General features: G+C 34.5%; 3 protein-coding genes and 1 non-coding gene across 6 annotated transcripts; 1 reads left to right on the top strand and 3 right to left on the bottom strand.

Annotated features, from left to right (window-relative positions):
• Window positions 1-10,329: 10,329 nt before the first annotated feature.
• Window positions 10,330-12,540, bottom strand: LOC141668677 (large ribosomal subunit protein uL22y-like). The gene is made up of 7 exons (XM_074475663.1): window positions 12,406-12,540; window positions 12,181-12,217; window positions 12,041-12,081; window positions 11,095-11,325; window positions 10,899-11,001; window positions 10,737-10,804; window positions 10,330-10,628 (listed from the first exon to the last, which is right to left on the bottom strand). Exons 1-7 carry the CDS (start codon window positions 12,406-12,408, stop codon window positions 10,560-10,562), a joined length of 552 nt encoding a protein of 183 aa, XP_074331764.1. The 5' UTR covers window positions 12,409-12,540; the 3' UTR covers window positions 10,330-10,559.
• On the bottom strand, window positions 11,759-11,889 carry LOC141669830 (small nucleolar RNA snoR74). The gene has a single exon (XR_012554083.1). It is a non-coding gene; the product is annotated as a small nucleolar RNA snoR74 (small nucleolar RNA).
• Window positions 12,541-14,596: 2,056 nt separating the features above from the next.
• LOC141666484 (arabinogalactan O-methyltransferase 2) lies at window positions 14,597-15,720 on the top strand. Its single transcript, XM_074472522.1, has one exon. It carries the CDS (start codon window positions 14,777-14,779, stop codon window positions 15,713-15,715), a length of 939 nt encoding a protein of 312 aa, XP_074328623.1. The 5' UTR covers window positions 14,597-14,776; the 3' UTR covers window positions 15,716-15,720.
• A 211-nt stretch (window positions 15,721-15,931) lies between these two features.
• On the bottom strand, window positions 15,932-21,606 carry LOC141666483 (TITAN-like protein). 3 transcript variants are annotated; one of them, XM_074472520.1, is made up of 8 exons: window positions 21,268-21,606; window positions 20,658-20,784; window positions 19,104-19,392; window positions 18,927-18,991; window positions 17,481-17,523; window positions 17,144-17,272; window positions 16,797-17,059; window positions 15,932-16,125 (listed from the first exon to the last, which is right to left on the bottom strand). In XM_074472520.1, exons 1-8 carry the CDS (start codon window positions 21,528-21,530, stop codon window positions 16,003-16,005), a joined length of 1,302 nt encoding a protein of 433 aa, XP_074328621.1. In that variant the 5' UTR covers window positions 21,531-21,606; the 3' UTR covers window positions 15,932-16,002. The 3 variants fall into 3 exon arrangements, with proteins under 3 accessions (XP_074328621.1, XP_074328620.1, XP_074328622.1); XM_074472519.1 differs by having other exon boundaries at window positions 17,481-17,532; window positions 21,268-21,605; XM_074472521.1 differs by having other exon boundaries at window positions 15,932-16,237; window positions 17,481-17,532; window positions 21,268-21,604.
• Between the last annotated feature and the right edge of the window lie 401 nt (window positions 21,607-22,007).

Genomic DNA, 22,007 nt, shown 5'->3' with positions numbered 1-22,007 from the left:
CCTCCAATTGAATTGAAGAGGATTTAGATAGCTCCCCCTCAGGAGTATTACCCTCAAACCTAGCAGCCTGTGAATGCTGATTTGCACATGAAGGTGCATTTGTAATATCCATGAGGTCTTCAATAAAAACTGATGAATCCCCCATGGTTTTGACGGTGTCATCAAGGTCTATCCCAGCTAGTAGCCTCTCACCATCTAATTATAGTGTCTGGGTGGTGAGCAAGCTTTCTTGAACCAAGTCACTTGATTGAGCTTGCACTTGAGGAATGGATTCAAGTGTTGTATGTGAAGAAGAAATTTATGAGATTGAGAGTTGTTGTTCAGAAGTGAGTGTTGGTAGTTCCCCCTGAATGGATGAGGGAGCTTCAATAGATGTGCTCTCACTGTGTGTGCCATCTTTATTTTTTCTACCATACACTTGAATTTGTTCAAGTGTTGGCTGTGCAGACTCTGTACAAAGTGCATTGGGGATAATGCTCTTTTCAATAGACACACCCTGTTGAGAAGATGTATCTAGATTCTGTTTTATCCCCATTTTTACAACTGCATCCTTTTGGGAGGATACAGATGTGGTTTGAGTGGTCAGCTCAGATTTCTTACCCTTCTTTGTCCTTTTGACCAATGGTGACTCAGCTTCTGTTTATTCCTCACCATTCTCATTCATAACAGTTAAAGTTATCTCCATTCTCTTCTTTTTACTCACTTCACCCTTTTGAGAGGATGAAGTGGTTGATTTCCTAGTTGTTAATGGTTGTGAAGAAGTTGGCTCAACATGGGTAGGTTCATGTGGGTGTGCCTGTGTTTGTGCTTCCACAGGCTCAGGAACCATTGTTGCACTAGGTTGGTTTGCACTGGTTCTCATGTCTGGCATAGAATAAGGGGAGGTCTTAAATCTTTCAATCATGAAAGATGTTAACTTAAGACCCACTGGAACCTTATTCTTAGTAATAAGTGATCCAAATAGAATTTTGGACACTTGATTACAGTTGCCAGTTAATGACCTATTTACTCCTTCAAGCATATGTATGTCATTGACTTTATGGTTTAAAGCAGACATAATGAATCTAGGAAGAAAGATTTCCTTAACTCTTGACTCCAATGGCATTGTTAGCCTAATGCTCAATTCCTCCAGTATGATGTGTCCTACATTGAGCTGTTTGTTGTGAGCCATTAAGTAAACCAGCTTCTGGACAACACTAGATATGTTGTCAAACCCTGACTTCCGCAAGTGAAATCCCTTATCACTGAATCAAACAAAAAGGACCATTCTTTCCTCAGGTGCTTCTTGTTCATGTTTGACAGATTGATCTTCTCAGAATAGTTAATGAAGTCCATGAATTCATAGAGTTCATCCTGAGTTGGAGCCTCCACCAGTTTGTCAGTATGTATACCTAATGCCATATTGACATCATCCTCAAAGATCTCCACCTGTTGGCCTTTGATTGTGCAGTTTATTACAATTGATACAGCCTGGTTCTCATGCACAGTTGTCCTTGTCACTGTTGTGTTCCAAAAATCCCCTAACACATCCAGGTAAAGCACAGGATTAGCAGTAAGAGCCCCTACAAAGTAGGTCTCAGACATTAACTTGACAAAATATTTGAAAGTTTCAGGTGCTTGGTTTGCATCTAAGAATGCAAGAAAGTTGGTCTACTTTGGGATGAAAGTTACAGTATTGTTGGCTGTCATTGTTATGAGTGTGAAGTTTGGTGGGTAAGAGAAATTAGTGAGAAAGGAATGAAAACGAGAGAGAAATCGGGTTTGGATTGAAAAGCTAGATCACTTGAGTTCTCGAAAGTGTAAGTATGTATATGTATCGAGATGTCTGGGTAGTTATAGTAAAAGCAAATGACTTGTCGAGAAGTCAAAAATAGACGTTTGGAGTATACTTATCGAGAAGTCATTTTGAGATGTGAAAAATATATCGATAAATCATTTTATTTATTCTTGAAGAGAACTTAAAAAAATAACTTATCGAGATGTCAAATAAATATCCAGTTTTTCCAAAATGGACTGAATTATTTCCAATTTTTATTTGAATAAATTCAAAATAAAATCAGAATAGATTTGCCAAAATTATTTTTATCAAAATAATTTAGTAAATTAAATTATTTCAGTTCTGAGTTATTGATAAGTCTAAAAGTTATACTTGTAGAGAATTATGTGAATTAACACTACTAGAGAACTCTACAATGACTTATCGATAAGTCATAATGAAGCTTATCGAGAAGTCACTCGAGAAGTCAGTAAATTGACTTATCGAGAACTCGCTCGAGAAGTCTTAAAAGGACTTATCGATAAGTCAATTAGACTTATCGAGAACTCAGTTCTCTATATACTTTTGATCACTTTGATTATGCCTTGTGTTAATTCTACATATTAAAGATGTAGATTAACAGCTAGACAATTTTCTTAGAATTTTAAAAAAATTCCAACCTGAATTTTTGTTTTTGAAAAATAAAAATGCAGAGATTTCTGAAATATTTATAATTCATATTTCAGTTAATTTCACCTTAAATCAAATTAATTTTGATTTAGTAGAAATTAATCTGCTGCAAAACATTAGCTGAGTTCTTGCCTTAGGATGAAGAATTAAGCATTCCAATTTCACCTACAAGTCTAGTGAAAGTTACTCCATCCAAAGGTTTAGTAAAAATGTAAGCTAATTATTTTTCTGTTGGAACAAAAATGAGCTCAATGGTACCATTTGTAGCATGTTCTCTAATAAAATGGTACCTTACATCAATGTGCTTTGTTTTAGAATGATTAACTGGATTAGCTATTATAAATATAGCACTAGTATTGTCACACATGATTGGAATTTTGTGTAACACTAGACCATAATCCATTAGCTGATTTCTAATCCAAAGCACTTGAGCACAACAACTTTCTGCAGCTATGTATTCAGCCTCTGATGTAGAAGTTGACACAAATTGTTGTTTCTTGCTATATCAGGATACAAGTCTTTGTCCAAGAAATTGACAGCTTCCACTGGTACTCTTTTTGTCAACCCTGCATCCAGCAAAATCTGTATCTGTATAGCCAACAGCTTCAAAACCAGTTGGATACCATAATCCCAAGTTTGAAGTCCCCTTCAAGTATCTGAAAATCCTCTTTACCGCCATCAAATGTGATTCCTTTGGATTGGCTTGAAATCTTGCACACAAACATGTAGCAAACATGATGTCTGGTCTACTTGCAGTCAAGTAAAGCAAAGATCCAATTATCCCTCTATAGCTTGAAATATCTACACTTTTGCCCTTTTTATCTTCATCCAACTTTGTTGCTGTAGACATAGGTGTAGATGCAGGTGAACAATCAACCATACCAAACTTTTTCAATTAATTTTTGACATACTTAGCTTGGATGATGAAGATTCCATCACTTCTTTGACTGACTTGAAGTCCAAGAAAGTAACTTAATTCTCCCATCATACTCATTTTATATTCACTCTGCATAAGCCTGGAGAATCTTTGGCAAAGCTTTTCATTTGTAGAACCAAAGATGATATCATCCACATAAATCTGAACTAGGATCATATCATCACCATGCTTCTAGTAGAAGAGAGTCTTGTCTATAGTACCTCTAGTAAAACCATGTTTAAATAGGAATTCTAATAATGTATCATGCCAAGCTCTAGGTGCCTGCTTTAGTCCATATAGAGCCTTGAGTAACTTGTAAACAAAATTTGGAAATTCTGGATCTTCAAAGCCAGGTGGTTGTTACACATAAACCTCTTTTTATAGCTCACCATTTAGGAAGGCACTCTTGACATCCATTTGATACACTTAGAAATTTGAATGTGCAGTAAATGCTAGAAAAATCCTTATTGCTTCAAGTTTTGCAACTGGAGCAAAAGTTTTATCATAATCTTGCAACTGGAGCAAAAGTTTTATCATAATCAAGTCCTTCTTCCTGTGAGCAGCCTTTTGTAACCAACCTTGCCTTGTTTCTAGTAACTATACCATTTTCATCCATCTTGTTCCTGAACACCCATTTTGCTCCAATTACACTTCTGTTCTTTGGTGCAAGAACTAACTCCCAAACTTTGTTTCTTTTAAACTGATTCAGCTCTTCTTGCATAGCAGATATCCAGTCAGGATCCATTAGAGCTTCTTCAGTTTTTTTAGGCTCTACTTGAGACAGAAAGCATGCATATAGGTGTTAGGGATGAAACACGTGCTAATATTCACGCAAGTATACGCGATGGCAAGTAATATAGAATAAATTCTAGTACGTTCCCACAGGGACTGGTTTAGGTTAATTTCAATCAATGTATTTATGCAACACCAGTATGGTTATTATCCAATGCTAAGACAAATAACAAATTGAGGTTGTTTATAACTATAATTAACTAAGAGATTATACTAAAGAATATTAACTAAGAGATTAAAGAGAGTTGAATACTATATGACACAAACATGGGATTCTAACTTCATTAAATACTTCATTCAATAGCCTTTTCATTCTCAACCTTAACATATAATGGTGATGACACTAATCAGATAACACGAAACTGATAACCACCAACTTTCGTTGTACGAATACCATACTATCAGACATCCACAAAAGAGATAGAAGCTGAATAGACACCAATTATATTGCGACCCTATATGTCTATAAAATTTGACAACATAACGGTTTAATGCACAAGTTATCTATCGTGATTACATAGGGCAAGTAAGATGGTTAAAATTACTTACGAATCATGCATAACAAATATATGAACCTATGTTAGCATGACAAGTTCTAAACCCTTAAATTCATCTTCGCTTCATTAAAGATTAACACGCTATCTTATAAGTTCACGACGCTCATAAGATGAATAAGCACAAACAATACTAGGTTATCATACAATCACCACACACTAAGGCATCGAAACAAATTAACTAAAGAAATCTATAAATAAATCCGTTAGAACCCCACGATAACGATTAGCCCATAATCGAACTCATCATCAACGTGGGTTCCGATGAAAGCATGGTATAATAAACGTAGTCTTTATACTGAATAAATAATAAACCAAGTACGAAACAAGAGTGTAGGTTCACGAATAAGAAAACTAGCATCCAAAATTATAACTTAAAATAAAGAATCACAAGTAAAAACTAGATCTTCTTCACCTTGGTTGAATTGTGCTCTACGGTCTTCTTACGCCTTCTCCTTAAGCTCTGGTAGGTCTTCTTATAAAAAACGAACTTAAGTTATGTTTATATAGCAGCCCATGCAGAGTAGAAGTCCAACATATCAAAATTTCAGAAGAAACAGGATTTAATTTTCCCGACCTAGCCCGGGCGCGCTGACATTTTGCTCTTTGGGCGCGGGCGCGCCGTCTCTCTGTAGAATTTTCTGACTTCTTCTTTTCTTGCTGATTTGAGTTGGTCTTTTCACGAGCTTTTATTCTGGACATCATCCTAACACCATATTAGCATCAAAATAATGTTAATTCACCTGCACTCCTGATAAATGCCTGAAATGCAAAAATACTACAAAAACACGTTAAAAACACTAACAACTTGAGTACAAATCATCAATTCAAAGCTTTACGGAGCGTAATAAAGTGTCATAAATGCCACTCAACAGTAGGCACTCATTAGCAGTTGCACTTCTGGTCCTTATACCAGCATTAGGATCACCGATTATTGTATTTTGATTGTGACTCCTATCCCATTATCTGGTATGAGTTTGTTGACCGGTGCCTTCATCATTTTCTCCATTATTTGTATGACTGGAAGATCTTTCTCCTCTTTCTCCCCCTAAGTTTGTGCTATCAAATTCAGGTGTTTGAGATGAGCTTCCATTCCCATGATTTTTCTGTTCATTAAGCTCTTCATTTATCATCTGTTGTGCATTGACTTCATCTTCTCCATCAGAATCACTGTCAATATTGAGGTTTTCAAATGCAAGGGCTTCAGCTTCGTTATCACTGTCCAAGCCTGGACACTTGTCATCATCAAAAATCACATATGTGCTTTTCATTATCATCTTTTGATCAATTACATAGACCCTGTAGGCAGTTCTTTCCAGTGAATATCCCAGAAAAATTGCTTTAAAAACCTTTGAATCAAATTTTCCCACATATTCAGAGTTGTCTTTTAAAATATAACACTTGCTTCCAAACACATGAATATACTTTACAGTAGGCTTTCTCTTAGACATGATTGAGTAAGGTGATTTTCCATGAAACTTGTTGATGAGATGTCTGTTTTGAGTATAACATGCAGTGTTAACAACTTCTTCCCAAAAACTTGTTGGCAACTTAGCATCTTGCAGCATTGTTCTTGCAGCTTCAACTAATGTTCTGTTCTTTCTTTCAACCACTCCATTTTGTTGAGGTGTGCAGCAGAGAAATCTTGAATAATGCATTTGCTTTTGCAAAATTCACTCAATGTTGCATTTCTGAATTCTGTTCCATTATCACTTCTCAATCTCTTCACACAGTTTTGGTCTTCATCCTGTTTCTTTATCTTCTTTATGTGCTCAATTATGATATGTGGAGTTTCATGTTTAGAGTGCATGAACTCTACCCAAGTGTATCTTGAGAAATCATCCACCATCACAAGTGCATATTTGTTCTTGAAATTGATACGACATTTACTGGCCCAAACTAGTCCATGTGAATAAGTTGCAATGATGCACTTATGGAATTCACAGTTTTTGACTTGTGACTTGAGCTTTTCATTTTTCCTTTCTGACAAGTTTCACAAACTTCAATTTGAGCAAACTCTAATTTTGGCATGTCTCTTACTAACTCTTTCTTGACGAAGGTGTTGATTGCTTCATGTTCAGATGTGAGAGTTTCTTATGCCATAAGTTGCTTTGCTTTATAGATGCCTTGGTGTAGAAGCAACAAATACCATCCTCATTTGTTGAGTCCAAGTCTGCAACAAACAAGCTTCCTTTCGTTGCTCCTCTCAGAGCAACTTCATTGGTTTTCTTGCTGATGAAAATACATTCTTCTTTGTCAAATAAAACTTTGAAACCTTTGTCTGCAAACTGGCTGACACTGAGAAGATTTACTTCAAGACCAGCTACCAATGCTACATCATCAATGACAACATTTCCAGAAATAATCTTTCCATATCCCATTGTGAATTCTTTGTTATTGTCTCCAAAGGTCACCAAAGGGTCAGCCTTCTCCTCAAATTGTGATAGCAGGGCCTTATCACCTGTCATATGCCTGGAGCACCCACTGTCTATGATCCATATGACTTTCTTCATTTTGCCCTGCACACAATGAGTTTTAAGTGTGTTTAGCAACCCAAGCAGTGTTGGGCACTTTCTTCTTGTTAACTGATTTAGCAGAAGTAGAATGAGTTGTTTCAGATAAAATAGAATTCATTGACTGTTGTACATTTTCCCTGTCTGTTGTAGACCCAATTTTTGTTTCTTTGAGATCTACTCTCAGCTTGTGGCAACTTTTCATTACTTTCAAGTTGCAAGGGATGCAATCAAACTTGTCACAGAATGAGTATGGATCATTTGGATCCGCTTCATTGTATTTGTAGGCTCCTTCAACTGGCTTACTAACAATCTTTTTACAAAGGTGAGTTAGGTGACTCACAGAGCCACATTTCTCACATTTCTTTCTTGGAGCATCTGCAACATAAGCAAAATTGTTGCTTTTGTTTATTCCAATCTTCCCATTTCTATTTTTCTTCTTCTTTCTTGCATCTGCAGCTTTTGTTTCTTTGACAGGTGTCTTGGAACCTTAGTTGTCCATGAGCTCTTCAGCTTTGGAAGATTGAGTTGCTTCTGCATTTTTCTTCTCATTGGCTTCATCAGCAATTTATTGCTTTATAATCGACTATTCTTCACTGAAGTTAACTTCACATGCCTTGAACATAGGTGATACAACCTTTTTCAGCATAACTGGAATATCTTCATTTTCTGTTGATTTTCCTTTGTCACTTATATCTTTCTTCTTACTGTTCAAGGCATCATAATCAAAACCAATAACAATATTTGCACATGGCTTGTTCTTCTCATGGTATTGTCCAATCAACTCAGATGCATTCTTGAATGACTTTAACTTGACTTCATTCTTTTCCAGCTTCTCCCTTAACACTGCTTCAATCTCACTTGCACACTTGAGCTTGTTCTTTAGATATGCATTCTCTTGTCTTACAGCTTCAAGCTCTACCAACAACAATTCGGCTTCTTGTTTCTCATTTTCAAACTTCTCATTTATGTTTGTTAGTCTGCTAACCTCTTCATTAGCAGTAACCATACTTGTATGAATGTGAAACATTTCTGTGCTCATCTTCTCTACAGTTTCCTTATATTGACTCATATTTAAATCAATGGTAGTAAGAGTTGGTACCTGTGATTTTGATGAGGATGACTCTCCTTGCTCCAAGGCCATTAGTGCATAATTTCCAACTTCCTCATCTTCATCATTATCAGAATCATCCCAACTCTTTCCCTCTGTAATGTAAGCTTTGTTTTGTTGTTTCTTCAGAAGAGCTTCATACTTTGCTTCCAGTTCAAGATAAACTTTGTCTTTCTTTGCTTTCTTGGGTTTCCAGCATTCTGTAGCAAAATGGCTTAGTTCATCACAGTTGTAGCACCGTATCTTTGATCTGTCAACAGATCCAGTTTTGTAACCATTTTTGCTATCAGATGTGTACTCCCCTTTTCCTTTCCAGCTGTTGTCTTTGTTGAATGACTGTCATTTACCATCGAAGAATCTTGGCTTCTTTACTCTAATGTTAGAGAACTTTCTTGCCAAATAGGCCATTGACCGATCTAGCTCATCAAGTTCATCCACGGTGTAGAACTCATCTATTTTTGAGTTCTCTAGTAGCTTTCCTGACTTCTCTATAAGTTATTCTGAAGTTCTCGAATGACTTCTCTATAACACTAAATCTGTGACTTGTACAAATCTTGACTTAGAACATTTTTCTCAAAACAGATTTATTCAACTCCAAGTTTCTTTATAATCCTTTTGAGACGTGATCTTCTTCCAGATATAATTCTTAGGCTTGATACTGTTTACAGAAAAAGACTTCGGTCTGCTCTTTGACATTTTTACAGACTTTAAATGTTAAAATAAAAAATACAAACTAAGATTACAATACAACTTATTTAGGGTTGTCAATTTGACTTAATCTTATTATAGTACATGCATGTCTTGCACAACAATAGTCTAAGCTCAAATTGACATAAAATTAATAATCATTTACTTGCACAATCCTTTTGAAAAAAGATGTTATAATTTTATATTAGTAAATTTTCAGAGTGCCCAAGCACATGGGAAACGGGGAATGCATATTACCTTAATCAGTTCATTTTTAGGGAAAAATCGAATACTTAAGCATTATTTTTTTCCCAATATTTTACTTATCCTATTCTCAAATATTCTCGGGTAGACTAAACAAAATTATTTTACTTTACCATAAATTATTATTTTTAAAAGCTTAGTTTCAAATCTTTTAATACAGTATCAGTTTTAATTTTGATTAGAACCATTCTTCATTTTTTCAGTTTTAATTCTGGTTGTAATTATTCTTCATTTCTTTATTCTCGTTCTTTTGATTCATTGCATTGTTCTTAAAAAACGAAAATCTGCATTATTTAGTTTAGCAACTTTTTAATGATTAATCAGATAATTGGCGAATAATCGGATGCATTGTTCTAAAAATTCCCGATTTTTTAAAAAATCCCCGATTAATCCCTGATTAATCCTTAAAAATATTTGACAGATTTAATTTTTTAAATCCAACTAATATTCATAAATTATTTTTGAATTATATATTTCATAATAAATAAGGTAAATATATTAAATATTATTTAAATATTTAAATACATCCAATTTTTTTCTGATTAATCCCCGATTTGTCGATTAATCCTTAATCGGTACCTAAACCGATTATTACCGAGTACCGATTTTTACAGCCATGATCTAATGTATTTAATAATATATACAAATAATTAAATTATTAAATTATTAAACTAAATATATAAATTTAAGAAAAAAGTTCAATGATTAATAAGATTATAAAATCAAATCGGCAGACCATATTGAAATGATTTATAGGATTAATCAATAAAATTGGTGATTTTTAGACGGAAGTCAGCGATAATAATAATTTAATAATTTTTTCACTAAAACCATTAAAACATTTTAGAAAATTGTCCTTAATTTTTAACATCTCAATAAATTCACTAACTTCTGGTATTTCAATAGTTTTTATAAACTAAATTTATTTATTTCAGCTTTGAAACCCATACAGCAATCAAGTAGTATTTAATATACTGAACACCAATTTCTGGTCACATAATACCAAGAAGATTAGATTTAGATGGCCAAATATCTACAACTTAAAAGAAGGAAAACAAATACTGGAATGCTAATAATAAATCTTCTGAAAAAGGTATATATTTGAGGTGCTTCTGGAATAATTACTAAAACTAAGAACTTTTGGCAAGAACAGTCAAATTCCAAACAAGTTTTACAGGGCAACAAAACAAATCCAGAAAGCAGCATGAAAGTTTAGTTTTCCAAGGTCATTTAACACACAAGTGACGTTCAAAACTTCTAGCTAATCTCGTTCCAATCAAGAGGATGCACCGCTACGCAAAACTCGAGATTTCTTCGACTTGCTACTGGCCAATTGAGTCTCCGGCTGGAAAGTGTAAATATGAAGTAGTTCAAAACAAGTGCTAAACAAACATTTAACTTCTACAACATAGCTTGTAATTCAAGTGCATTTGTAACAATCAAAATTCTTTACCTCCTTTATCACAGGTTCCGCCTTTTCGGACAAGGTCAACTCAATATGGCAGGGTGAAGACATGTATGCTGCAAAAAAAATAGAAAGTAGAAAATTACTATCAATGCCACACATGACTTGAGACCGCAATGCATTAACACATTAACAAATTGAAATACATACGGTTTATCCTTCCATGAGCACGGTATGTTCGGCGCCTCTGTTTTTGAGCCTGGTTCACCTGAATGTGGGAGATGTGAAGCGCATCGATATCCAAACCTTTCACCTAACCCAAAAATCAACAAAAAAACTAAGAAAACGTAGCAGCAAAATGTTATAAAAGAACAAGTACCTTATAACTTAAAAGACTTGAGCATACCTCAGCATTGCTTTCAGCATTCTTAAGTAGATCAAGTATAAACTTTGCAGACTTAGCAGGCCAGCGTCCTTGTCCATTTGAATGCCTATTCTTTGCCTGAGCAGTTCGACCAACACCGCGACAAAACCGAGTAAAGGGAATGGCCTGCTTGTGAATCAGAACATCCTCCAAATACCTTTTAGCCTTGTTCAGTGGCAACTTCCTAATGGCATGTGCTGTCTCCCTTGTGTTCTACAAAGTATGATGCCAACATGATTATTTTTGTCCAAAATTTGCTATATACTAATCTTTTTACATGATAATGAACAGATTAAAAAAAGTGATTTTGAATTAAAAACAACGTTATAATAATAATAATCAATTCTCCTAAACAGAACAATAAACAAGATTGGATAATGAAAACGTAGTTTAACAAAAGCAAGGATACAGCAAAGACGTAGTTGAACAATCATAGCTTGTAATTCAAGTGCATTTGTAACAATCCGCGAATCAAGTGAAAAAATCAAAAGCAAGGATACAGCAAAGACGCAGTGACAAATTACTAATAAAATTACATCCTAATTTTTAACAAAATCGAACCCACTAGTAATTACAATGTCAAAAAAGCCGAGTCTAATTAAAACGTACTATCATTCACAACATTCGATTATTGTCCCGAGAAAACAAATGTTGAATCATTTACTGAACCTTCAGCCACGAAATTAAACAGAGGTTCACCCAAGAACGATTCACGAGTCGATGTTCCTGAATTCAACGGGTGTCCCATTCACAAAGGCAATGGGTCACTGCTTTTTTCATCAGGTTTAATAAAATTGTACACAACATTATTTCAACAAAAATACTAATTAAAAACACATATCACAACTGTAATTAAATAAAACAAGCATTTGGAATTGATATAATGTAATTATACATATATATATTAATGTAGATAAAATTAGAGTACCTTGAAATGAACTCGAAGACCCTCACCCCTGGCCTTGCAGGCTGTAAATTAGAGTATAGAATGAAACCATGAGTACTATAGATACAGGCTATAGATACAGAGAATGTGTATGTATGTAAAATGAAGATGAAGCGACTTACATTTAGTGGGATTATCGGGTTCTTTCGAGTACTTGACCTGTACATTTTATAATCAAACCAAGATTTTAATAAACATGTCACTTAGAATGAAGAGAGAGAAAGAGGGAGGGAGGGAGGGGGGGAGAGAGAGAGAGAGCGAGGGGGGGGGGGAGAGAGAGAGAGAGAGGCGGGAGTGGAGAGAGAGAGAGAGAGAGAGAGAGAGAGAGAGAGAGGGAGAGAGATTACCATGGCTGCCGGGTTTTGGTTAGCGACGGTTGTAGGACTGGCGCACAAAGTTTTTAGATATATAGAAACGGCGGAGATGTCTGATAAAACCCTAAAAACTGGTATGGGTTTTAATAGAGCTGGGCCTTTGTTATTTCACAATCTACACGAGCCTTTCTTTTTCAGGAGTTGGGCCTTTTCTCAAGAGTCTAGACAAAAAATATATTTCTTTATCAATGAATTGAAAACCCAGCAGTTAGGGGTGAGCATCGGTCGGTTTGGACGGTTTTGAGGGTCCAAACCGAACCAAACCGAAATTAGCGATTTCCCTAAAATCCAATCCGAAACCAAACCGTTATGTGAAAAAACCAAACCAAACCAATCCGTTTAAAACGGTTCGGTTCGGTTCGGTTTCGGTTTAAACCATTTTTCCTATAAAACAAAATTAGAAATTAAATTAAACTTGAAATTGTAAATAATAATCGAAATTTTGTACCATATTATAAAATTATATTTTCTATTATAATCATATTCAAAAAGAATATATATATAAAAATAATGATTTTGAAAAATAAAAAAAAAGGCAAGAAGAAGTACGAAAAGGTGCGACCAATTCTTATGCTTTTTTAGAATAGTGAAAATATAACACATACATGAATATTTATATCTTAAAATAAAATATATTATAATTAGTTCTTTTATATGTTTTAGTTTACACATATGTTGTACATAATAATTTTATTATTAATTACACTTTACTAATACATTTAAATATTCGGTTCAGTTCGGTTATATCGATCGGTTTGAAGGTAAAAACCGAAAAAATTCGGTTTTTAAAATGTCAATCTGTAACCGAACCAAACCGTTAGTAAACCGTAAAATTCGGTTTGGTCGGTTTGGATTGGGCGGTTTCCGTAATTTATGCTCAGCCCTATCAGCAGGCATCAATCATGTCACTAATATATGATATTTAAATTTTGATTAATTATCAAATATCATAATTCAATGATACTTTTTGATTGAATATGATTTATCATAGGTTTCATAACAAATATGTATTAATGGGTTGTAAGTGGGAATAAAAAAAGTTAAGCTCAATGGATGATAATGTTGGTATATTGTTTTTATTTTTATTATACAAAGTAACATATTTATATTATTATAATACTTTAAAATTTGAAAATAAACGTTATATGTAATTTAGTTTCTAAAATGTCTTGTAAAAACAATGTTATCATTGATGTACTATTTTCACCAGCGTTTTACATATATATTTGGGCAAGTTAATACATTAATTAATCAAGAATAAATCAACTTTAGAAAGTACTCAAACAGCTACCTTCGATCAGTTTTTATTTTTTAACATTAAGAATAAGAATTTGCAAAGGGTTTGATGCTCCCAAGTAAGAATAAGAATTTGCAAAGGGTTTGATGCTCCCAAGTACGGAGGCAAAATTCTCATTTGCAAATACTGCATTTATATTTCAATCCATGGTTGTAAAAATCGGTAATCGGTACTAATCGGTTTAGGTACCGATTAAAGATTAATCGGCAAATCGGAAATTAATCGAAATAAAAATCGGATATATTTAAATATTTTAATAATATTTAAATATATTTACCTTATTTATTATGAAATATATAATTCAAAAGTAATTTATAAATATTAATCGAATTTTAAAAAATAGATCGGCCAAATATTTTTTAAGGATTAATCGGAAATTTTTTAAAAAATCGGGGATTTTTAGAACACTGTTTCAATCACATAAATTAAATGAGACAATATAGAATACATGTATTTGGGCGTGGTGGTTACCTGGTGACTATCATTCTAAAAACCATCATTTGAATGTAACACAACAATTTATAAATAGCTGATATATATCTAATGGAAATAGAACTTTTGGGCATCTAGAAGAATGGCTATGTATACTCGAGTGCACAAGTGACAGGAGAATTTTCATTTTCAAAGAACTGAAAATGCCACTGCAACAACCTTCACACAACTCATTCACTAACACTCATGTCTACCAAACGAATATATAAAATTAACAATGGATTATATGAGTCTCCTGTACTGAGTACCATATACCCTACATATTTCACCATATATCATCTCAACACCAAACTCTACTATATACAAGCCGGTTACAGGGTTACACATGGATACTATCTTGGTTTTTCAAGGAAGCAAAACTATGGCCAACTGGGTGATTGGTTGATAGCTCATAGCTTTATAAAGGAGGAGATTCTTCAAAAGAAAGCAAAGCATACACTTCCTTCTTCTGTACTCTAAAGAATCCTCCTCCCAAACTCGAATAACAGAAAATATTCCAGCGCCCACCACCCTATAATATGTAGTAGTTCTTTACTGCTAAATGAAGCAGGCAACATGCCTCCACAAAATTACTCTCCCAATCCTCATTTTTCTCTTGTTCTCACCACTCCACTACAGCTCAAAACAAAAACAGGCTGGAAATATAGTCAAGCAATGGGCGTAACTAACAAGAAATCAATCGCAGCCTTAGTTTCTGTACTGATAACCGTTTCACTTCTCCGGCTTTTATGGATCACTATCCGTACATCTACTAATACACCAATTACTTCCATGCCTCCTGCTCTTGTGATTGCATGTTCATCTCCTCGTGATTGTAACAAAACTACACAACACAGAAAAAGGCCATCAACAGGTCAACCTCCCTCATTTTCCAATGCCAGTGCCCTCACGGACAAAGAATACCACTTACTTTCTCATCTCATTTCTCAGCGTGCTCCATGCAACATTCTGGTCTTTGGGCTTGAACACCAATACCTTGCAGTAGCCTCATTACTCAATGCAGGAGGAACCACCATTTTTCTCGAAGACAACCCCACCAAGCTAGGGAATGCAGATACACATCCCAAATATATTCAAGTCAAAGAGGTAAGGTACAAGACTTACGCCAAAGAAGCTTACAAACTGCTTAAGCACGCAAGAAAAAACCCAGGTTGTGCTCCAAATTCAGGGTTACATGACATGCCAAGGTGCAGGCTAGCATTAACAGAGCTTCCAGAAGAAGTATACAAGACTAAGTGGGATGTAGTGATAGTAGATGGGCCAAGTGGGGAGGGACCAGAATCGCCAGGGAGAATGGCTGCCATCTATACTGCAAGTATACTAGCAAGAACAGGGAACATGACCAATGTAATGGTACATGATGTGGACCGTATGATCGAGAAGTGGTTTTCTTGGGAGTTCCTATGTGACGAAAATTTAATTTCTTCTAAAGGTAGATTTTGGAATTTTCATATTGCCAAAGAAGTCAATTCTACAAGGTTCTGCACTACATAATTTGCTAAAAAGACAAACACCTTACAATTTTGAATTCCTATAGGAGTGGAACTATTCATAGAGAGGCACAGCCTTTTAGTTACTACCAGATATGCTCGAGGGTAGTCTTCAGATGAAATAGAACAAAAAAAATTAAAATCGGTAGCATAGAACTGCTGTATATAAAAAATGCAAGTAATACAGTTTTGGACTAATCATGGATCAGCAAAAAGCATGTATGTGAACAATTTCATTGCCTTAGATATATTGATCAAGCTTAGTACTGTTTGAACACATTTCCTTCAACTTCAGAATTTTTTGACCAATAAACATGTTGCGTAGGACAGATTGTTGCCATACCCAGAGAGCACCAATTTCCTATCAGTATACACTCTCCCTCTAAATGCCAGTTTTCCTCCCTGATGTTTGAGCTGAGAAGCCAGATATACACATAAGTAAAACAAAACCATACCAAATGCATGTACGATTATTTTCCGGTTCTCTTGAAATGCATGTCAGCGATATCAATCATTTGCCTGTCCGCTACAAATAGAAATCACAAAGAGCAGAAATTGTAATGTTGCACCCGTTCAGTTAACAAAGTTGCAACCCCGATAACAAATTTAAAGAAAAAATAGAATATGTATTGAATAGTATAAAACCAATTGGATTACGCGAAACTGTACACATGAAGAAGATCTACTAGGCACATCTAACCTGACATTATTGGATTCAGTAACTACTGAATCATATGAAGCGACACTTAAAAGTTTCTAAATGAAGTTGAAGGCACATCTAAATGAAGTTGCCAAAATTATGTGAATGTTTAAGATACCTACGGCTTTGATTGTTATTACTTTTGCATCACATTCACATCAAGGTATGCATATCAAAAAAATGGTACTAACCCAGTACATAGAATCTAATCCTACCTTTTGGCAATATCAAAAATTATCGTCTTAAGCAGAAAATTACACATTATGACACCCAACACTGCCCTTTATATATTATTACAAAGATCAGGGGCAGCACAGCACTAAATGCACATAATTTTGTATACAAAAATGACTTGGAAGCCGATATAGGTGAGAATTGGAGCTACCTGTCGTTTGCTGACGTAAGGTTGTAACTCGGTTGGCATCACAACTTGATTTTCATCCTTGTGGGATGTATTAGTCTCCACCTGAAATTCTTTCCTAGATTCCTTACGGCTACCAGACTGCCAAACTCTACCAAAATCAGGGAGCCAGTTAGAATCAAATTTAGTTGGTACAATCTCTCCTCTTTTCTCCATCTCCATCTCAATCTTTCTCCTTTCTGCCCAAGCAGCTCCAACCCTTTTTGGATTCAATTTAGATGATTTCCCTGATTATTAATGAGGAAGAAGACATTAAATAAGCACTTTAAGAAAATACAGGATGAACTTTGCTAATTCCTAAATGGATAAACCTGGTCTCTGTTTTTCATTAGAAGGCTTTTCATCAGTCGAACTAAACCATGGTGGGGGTCCTCCAGAATGCACATTTCCTGTTGCATCTACACCTGCTATGGATGAAATTCGAGCGAGCTTCTGCAGACCTGGGAATATAGATAAACAGAACAATGAAATTATATTTTAAGATCAATTTCTTTAACCTTTCTTTGTACACACAAGCATGAGTGTGCGCAGGCATTACTTGGCAACTCGAATAATGCATATGAGTACTACAGTTTACAATCATGCACCATATGCGGGTAACTCATATGTGAATTTAGGAGTCAATATGGAGTAAAGAAAGTTACATACCCTGAAACGTTCTCTCTCCATTTGCTTTTTCATGTTGGATTATCTGTTTCATCTACAACAATGAAATTAAATACTTTGCAGAAGTTAAAGAACAAATTATTATCAAAGCATATTGCAACATACTAGTCCAAAACCCATCCAATACGGATTGAATAAGGTGTAGGCACACAAGCGCTATAGGATTAAGAACCAAAACCAACTGTACTAGGTCTGGAGTCCAGGATTTAACAAGAAATAGACCAAATGGAGAATACTCCTTCAGAAATATGTCAGAACAATAGCACCCTAAAAATTAGACACAGTGCATGAAAAAAGAACTGAATGTAACAAAGAGGCAATAACCTGATAACAAATCATTAATATACTTGACTTAGCATAATTTCAAATCATTCAGTGCTTAACCCACAATATTTGATAACATGTTCTACATGTAACTTTAATCGGCCAACAGACTTCGCATGCTAGGTTCTATACAACTCACATACTCATAAATTAGTGTCAGTATCTTCCACATGTTAACCGCATGCAGTGGCGGACGCAGAAATTTTTTTTTAGGGGGGGGGATTTTGTTTTATAATTAAAATTTATTTAAAAATACAAATTTTTAATCATAAAATGGAAAAAAAATCATTAATTTAACACGTATCCCTTGTTTATAAATGACTAGATTTATTAGTATAATAATTAAAAGATTTTGTAAGTTTTAGAATATGTTAAAACCTAAAAAAAACTAAGAAATCACAAAGAAAAAACCAGAAAATGAACTGCAAGTACAGATGAAGTGTAAAAAGAGATAAAACAAAATCTGAAGGGAGTCGAACCCTGGCATTCAGGATAGAAAACAAGCATGCTAACCAACCGGGCTACAGAAACAATACATATATGAGGTATACAAACTGATGATATTGGGAAATTTGGGGGGGGGCAAGGACCCCTCTGGAACCCCCCCTAGATCCGCCTCTGACCGCATGATATAAGGCTCATGGACATATATATACAATAACTTACTCCAACTAAGCAAACAAAATTTAAGCATCTTTTATGTTATGCTTTTACTTGGTCTAATCAACCCAACAAAACACCTAATGACAATAGCATGACACAATGCTGCAAAAAAAAACTATCTTGATTGGAATCAAGATCACCCGCTAAATCAAGTAGCACCAAAGAGAAGGGACATTACTTATAACTGGAGGACATAGGATAGAGTGTAACAGGAACTCTAACAGATACCCTTAATGCAGGATCCCTTAAGAATAAGCAGAAATAATGTTAGCTTTAAGAGAAAAAGTTCATCAACAACCTAATACAAGTACAATTAATGTATTGACAAATAGATGACAAAAATAATAAACAAGATTTTAAAGGAGACAAATTTTTAAAAGGGAGAACAATATTAGTAAGTAATTATTTATTGAGAACTATTATTCTGGTTGGTATACTTACCCCGCCATTTATATGACGTCCAATCTCATTTTGTGGAATGTTGACGTGTTGGTTATCCATGTAACCTGATGATAATAACCAGAGAACAAAAATTACTACATTTGATATAGTAAGTCCGGATGTCAAATATATAGTAGATATGCTACTCGTAAACAATTAAACTCCTACGATTCTTACCAAATTGTGAGCCCGAGCTTTTGCTTATATGAGAATTAGCACCATGTAAATGACCGCCAAATTCAGTAATCCCGGATACCTGATATTCCTCAAGTGTTTGATTTTGTAAAGGTACAACACCATTTGAAAAGCTGGAATTTAGATAATGGATATTATTTTTGTCACAACTATAAAAATTATCAGAGTTCAGTTCATTGTGGATATCATTATCATTCACAGGTCCTGTAACAAGTCTTTGGGGCCCCTTGCTAGCAGCTTCATTCTTCAACAATTTGCACTTTTTCTCCCACTGCAAATGCATACAAATCAATAGGGATCAATTAACTGGCTATATGCTTAGATGACTTGACAATATCGAGGATAAAGTTTCTTGCCTACATTAAATGTCACAATAGGGAATAGGGACTATGACTCATCCCTAAAATTTTATAACTTATGTATGTCTTCAAATTTTTTTTTACAAAGCAACTGATTTAAGTACCAAAATATAATTGTGTCCATATATACAGGTCAGTCATAAACAGGTCAATCATAAACATGCTTCAAAAAACTTATTTCTTGAACACTTATCTTCTTGACCCATAGAAAAGTACACATTGTAACATTTTTTTTGCAACAAAGATCAATGGAACCCAGTTAAAGGTAAATTTCATATACTTTAGGATAAGGAACATATCAAAACTATAAGAAATGCCAGTAATATATAACACAAGTGAGATACTATTGTTAGAATAGAAATATATGATCCTGGTAAACCCGCTTAACACCTTGAAGTTCTAGGTTGAAGTTTCAGGAGAACTGGTAACTTACGGAGGTCTATATTAATATTATGAATTAAAAGTGCATGATGCAACTCTAAAGCAAAAAAAGTTTTAAGAAAAAGCTGCAACATGACTGATTTGAAATTCTGTCTATAATCCTACGAAACTACCCTAAGAGAGCCTAATGTGTGTCTCAAAAGACATATGATCTAGTTATTTCCTGTATTAGGAACGTAATTCATTTCTTACAAACATCATCAAGATCAAAAGCTTAGATGACTTGCCCAGCCTCTCTATATAAAAAAAATTGGCAATATCAGCTTTTATAAAACAATTAACGTGTGTCTTATTTCTCCAAGTATCTGATTGTAGATTTGCTACCCTAGTATTTTGGACAAGAAAAAATAATTTTATGGATTAACTATCAGGAAGCACCTCATGGATACATCAACTTAGATATATATGCCTTAATTACAACAGATACAACACATCTGAAAGCCACTAATTTCAAACTGCAAAATCCAAAGCATTGCACAGAAACTGAGAGCATATTCAATTACAAGTAACTAACAAGGTACACGTTCTATCTATATGGACCAAAAACGAACTAAATGTTTCTTGGATGAATCTGCTATTCTCGCTGTTGATAATTATACTTGCAAGTTGCAACACACAGAGACATAACTGGTTTAACATACGTCGCTAACTTGGAATGAACATTAGTTAAAATTTCACTTGACTATAATCCAGAACTTTAAAAACAAACCCATGATTACGAGAATAAGAGTAGTACCTTGTCCAGATCCGCATCCAGGATACGAAAAGAATCGATGCGGTCCATCCCACCACCATATCTCCAGAGGAAATCCTTTAGACTCTTCAAATGTTCCGTACTTGCCAGATGATTAATTGCATTAAAACTGAAAGCAATCAAAGCACAATCATCATGTTCAACAAGTCATATAAAATCATAATCCCCCTCCCCTCTTCCTGTCCTCAAACCCGAAAAAATGTCATCAAATATTTGCCTCTTGAATAAATTGCTCCAATGTTTGCCTTTTAATTAAACTTGCCCTATCTAGCAGGTATAACCAATCAGTCCCCGAAAATAAAGTTTAACCTAGGAATTTTACTATACACGCAATATTTGATTAAGTGCGAAAACAGTTTCTACTCCTAATTTGTGTAATTATAAACTCAATTAACTAAGATACAGAACTAGGAAATACCAATAGAAAACAACAATAAATAGATAAAGAATGATGAATTTAGGCATTTTCACAAATGTATGTGTGTGTAGAGAGAGGGGGAGGGGGGAGGGAGAGAGAGAGAGAGGGAGAGAGAGAGAAAGAGAGAGAGAGAGAGAGAGAGAGAGAGAGATAGAGAGAGAGAGAGAGACGGACCAAGCGAAGGAGCTATCAATCTCGTCGATATCGCAATCGCAGAAAACACACCAGAGACGATTAAGAGCAGCATGTTCAGGGCGAAGAATGCTAGGGTTTTTCATAAAGAAACGAACATCAGAAATCTTATTTTGAAAACGAGAGAGATAAGAGGAGAGAGATTTGATGTGGTTTGGGTAAAAGTTGTGGCGTCGACCTAGGTTGTGATTCAGTTTACACACTTTACAGAACTCGTACTCATTCTTCTCTTTCTCCTTTTTCATCTTCTCCGGCGCGGCGTCGTTGCGGTGGTGGATTCTAGGGCTTAGTTTGTTATTTACCGGGAATTTATCTTCATTAAATAAAACGCAGCGTTTTGATGAAAGTACCCAGTAATTAATTTTACGGTTTTACTCTAGTTTTGTCGTTAAATAAAAAATATTTGATAGATGCAATTTTTAGAATTTAATTAATTTATATAAATTACTTTAGAACGGCACATTTTATTATAAATAAAAATAAATTGTTATCTTAAATATAATTAAAAAAATAGTTGATTTTCGATCAAATTAATCATTCTAATTAATGCCTGATTTATCGATTAATCTCTAATAGGTATTTTTATCAATAAATTCAGTTGTGAATTTTTACAACCATGATTTTATAATTGGTGAGTGTGGCCGAAAATAATAACAATAATTGCATGTTTGAAAATATCGCGTCTGAAAATGAGTAAAATAATTTATTTCCTTGTTATTTAT

Source organism: Apium graveolens, chromosome 6 (genome assembly GCF_009905375.1).
Source record: "Apium graveolens cultivar Ventura chromosome 6, ASM990537v1, whole genome shotgun sequence".
Taxonomy (NCBI): domain Eukaryota; kingdom Viridiplantae; phylum Streptophyta; class Magnoliopsida; order Apiales; family Apiaceae; genus Apium; species Apium graveolens.
This window is presented reverse-complemented; position numbering and strand designations above follow the sequence as displayed.

Coding starts and splice junctions, on each gene's coding strand:
- LOC141666484 (XM_074472522.1), top strand. CDS start 14,777: ATGCCTCCACAAAATTACTCTCCCAATCCTCATTTTTCTCTTGTTCTC.
- LOC141668677 (XM_074475663.1), bottom strand. Junction 11,002..11,094: donor ATGCTGAAAGCAATGCTGAG/GTATGCTCAAGT, acceptor TTTTTGGGTTAG/GTGAAAGGTTTGGATATCGA. Junction 10,629..10,736: donor CGGAACCTGTGATAAAGGAG/GTAAAGAATTTT, acceptor TACACTTTCCAG/CCGGAGACTCAATTGGCCAG.
- LOC141666483 (XM_074472519.1), bottom strand. CDS start 21,530: ATGAAAAAGGAGAAAGAGAAGAATGAGTACGAGTTCTGTAAAGTGTGT. Junction 20,785..21,267: donor ATTGATAGCTCCTTCGCTTG/GTCCGTCTCTCT, acceptor GATTGCTTTCAG/TTTTAATGCAATTAATCATC. Junction 16,126..16,796: donor CTTACGTCAGCAAACGACAG/GTAGCTCCAATT, acceptor CTGGCTTCTCAG/CTCAAACATCAGGGAGGAAA.